Below are 2,500 nucleotides of genomic sequence, written 5' to 3'. Positions count from 1 at the left end.
GCTCAGAGACTTGTAATTTAGTATGTTTTAAACATGTAACTGTACTTTTACTTCACACTTCACGGGAAGAAACACAAGAAACACAATTTTTATGAACCCATTCACATTTTTTGATTATTTTCTGTCAAATCAGTGATTAGCAAAAGCAGGTTGAGTTGTATTAATGATTTTGGAGCTACACATTTCCTCACTCATCCAAACAGTAAATAAAATAAGTGAACTGTAGTCATATTTCTATCATCGTAGTCATTATTATCAAGACAGTGGCATTATTGAATCAGAAGGTCAAAAAATAATACATCTTTCAGATTTTCATCCTTCAGTCAACCTTTATTTGGTTGAAAATCTATTTAAAATGTCTCAAAGTACAGTAGAAAGAATCGCTCACTTGTCGACCACTTAAATAATTGTTTGTTTTGGCGCTAAAAAGTAATGGATTCAGACTAAACAACAGACAATATAAACGTTAAAACCGCGTGAAGTGAAGTGCTGACAGTTAGAAACGCCGTCGTCACGTCCTCGGGTCAAACTCGCTTGTGTAATGGTGTATTTGTGAGGGCACTGTCCTTGGTCCTGAACTGACAGAACAGTAAATCCCAAGCCTGGAGCTGTCCGCGGTGCTGAAATGTTCAGCCATTGTTTATTTTTCATTCATGCACCATTTCTGGCGCCGGGTATGACGTGCGGTGTATGAATGAATGAATCTTTTTATCTTTTTGAGGTTTGATGTAAGACAAAAAGCTGGAACAATACTTTTGGGGGTTGTGTACATTTTATTTGCGCTAGAGGGACATTGTTGGTTATTTTGATGTACTACAATAAGATCTAAGGTTTACAGGCGGCAAGAAACGATTATTTTAGTAGTCGATTAGTCAATCATTTGTTTCTATTGAACATTGAGACGTTTTAAATACATTTTCAAACAAACAGGTTGAAATTTGGCAACTGAAAGGTTCTGGATTGAGAACATTTACATAGAAAGTGTGTTGTTTATTCTTGTTCTTTTTGGGATTTAAAAAAGTCACTGTCTTTGTTTTGTGCGTGTTTTAGAGTCGGTTTGGTCCAGATTAAGATTACGACGATTAAAATATGATTGTCTTGTCGCGATTAGTCGATTAAATAAGTGACTTTTATGACAAATGATGGATATGAAATGACTAAAAGTGTTTCCTTTGGCGTTGTATTTGTTTCAGCTCGTGATTTTTCAAAGACATTTTAGTTTTAATAAAATGTTTTACAAGGATTCTGCAGTTTGGGAGTTTAAATATTCTGGTTTATGGGGATAATATTAGACATTTTAGAATGAACATGTGAATGTTTGTGTTTTCAATGAACGTGTGAATGTTTGTGTTTTAAATGAACGTGTGAATGTTTGTGTTTTAAATGAACGTGTGAATGTTTGTGTTTTAAATGAACGTGTGAATGTTTGTGTTTTAAATGAACGTGTGAATGTTTGTGTTTTCAATGAACGTGTGAATGTTTGTGTTTTAAATGAACGTGTGAATGTTTGTGTTTTAAATGAACGTGTGAATGTTTGTGTTTTAAATGAACGTGTGAATGTTTGTGTTTTAAATGAACGTGTGAATGTTTGTGTTTTAAATGAACGTGTGAATGTTTGTGTTTTAAATGAACGTGTGAATGTTTGTGTTTTAAATGAACGTGTGGATGTTTGTGTTTTAAATGAACGTGTGAATGTTTGTGTTGTGGACGTCTCTTTCTTCCTTGACTCAAACTCACTCCGTTCGAGTGGATGATCCTGACGACGATCATCGCCAACTGCATCGTCCTGGCTCTGGAGCAGCACCTGCCGGACGGGGACAAGACGCCGCTCTCGGAACGACTGGTAACTCTGAATAACTCTGAATTATCTCTAAATAACTCTGTTCTCTGTTTCTGACCCTGTTCTCTGTTTCTGACCCTTTTCTCTGTTTCTGACCCTGTTCTCTGTTTCTGACCCTGTTCTCTGGTTCTGACTCTGTTTCTGACTCTGTTTCTGACTCTGTTTCTGACTCTGTTCTCTGTTTCTGACCCTTTTCTCTGTTTCTGACCCTGTTCTCTGTTTCTGACCCTGTTCTCTGTTTCTGACCCTGTTCTCTGTTTCTGACCCTGTTCTCTGTTTCTGACCCTGTTCTCTGTTTCTGACCCTGTTCTCTGTTTCTGACCCTGTTCTCTGGTTCTGACTCTGGTTCTGACTCTGTTTCTGACTCTGTTTCTGACTCTGGTTCTGACCCTGTTTCTGACCGTTCGCAGGAGGAGACGGAGCCATACTTTATCGCCATCTTCTGCTTCGAGTCCGGGATTAAGATCCTGGCTTTGGGCTTCGCGCTGCACAAAGGCTCTTACCTCCGAAACGGCTGGAACGTCATGGACTTCGTGGTGGTTCTCACAGGGTAAGAACATGAGACCGGTCACACCCTGCTCTCCACTCAAACATGTTCCTCCTTCTCTAAACGGGTTCCTTCTGGGCTCTGCTGGTGTTTCAGGTGTTTCTGGTGTTTCA

At 38.8% G+C, this 2,500-nt stretch overlaps 1 protein-coding gene across 1 annotated transcript in view; it reads left to right on the top strand.

The window, feature by feature from the left end:
- Positions 1-2,500, top strand: part of cacna1ab (calcium channel, voltage-dependent, P/Q type, alpha 1A subunit, b) — a 196,529-nt gene that overhangs the window by 48,402 nt on the left and 145,627 nt on the right. The window contains exons 2-3 of the mRNA XM_072464008.1: positions 1,738-1,843; positions 2,251-2,390. Coding sequence (XP_072320109.1) covers positions 1,738-1,843; positions 2,251-2,390 — 246 coding nt within the window. The remainder of the gene's footprint in view (positions 1-1,737; positions 1,844-2,250; positions 2,391-2,500) is intronic.

This window comes from Eucyclogobius newberryi, unplaced genomic scaffold (genome assembly GCF_026437365.1).
Source record: "Eucyclogobius newberryi isolate DKJ021-1_F unplaced genomic scaffold, fEucNew1.0.hap1 SCAF_4, whole genome shotgun sequence".
Taxonomy (NCBI): domain Eukaryota; kingdom Metazoa; phylum Chordata; class Actinopteri; order Gobiiformes; family Gobiidae; genus Eucyclogobius; species Eucyclogobius newberryi.
This window is presented reverse-complemented; position numbering and strand designations above follow the sequence as displayed.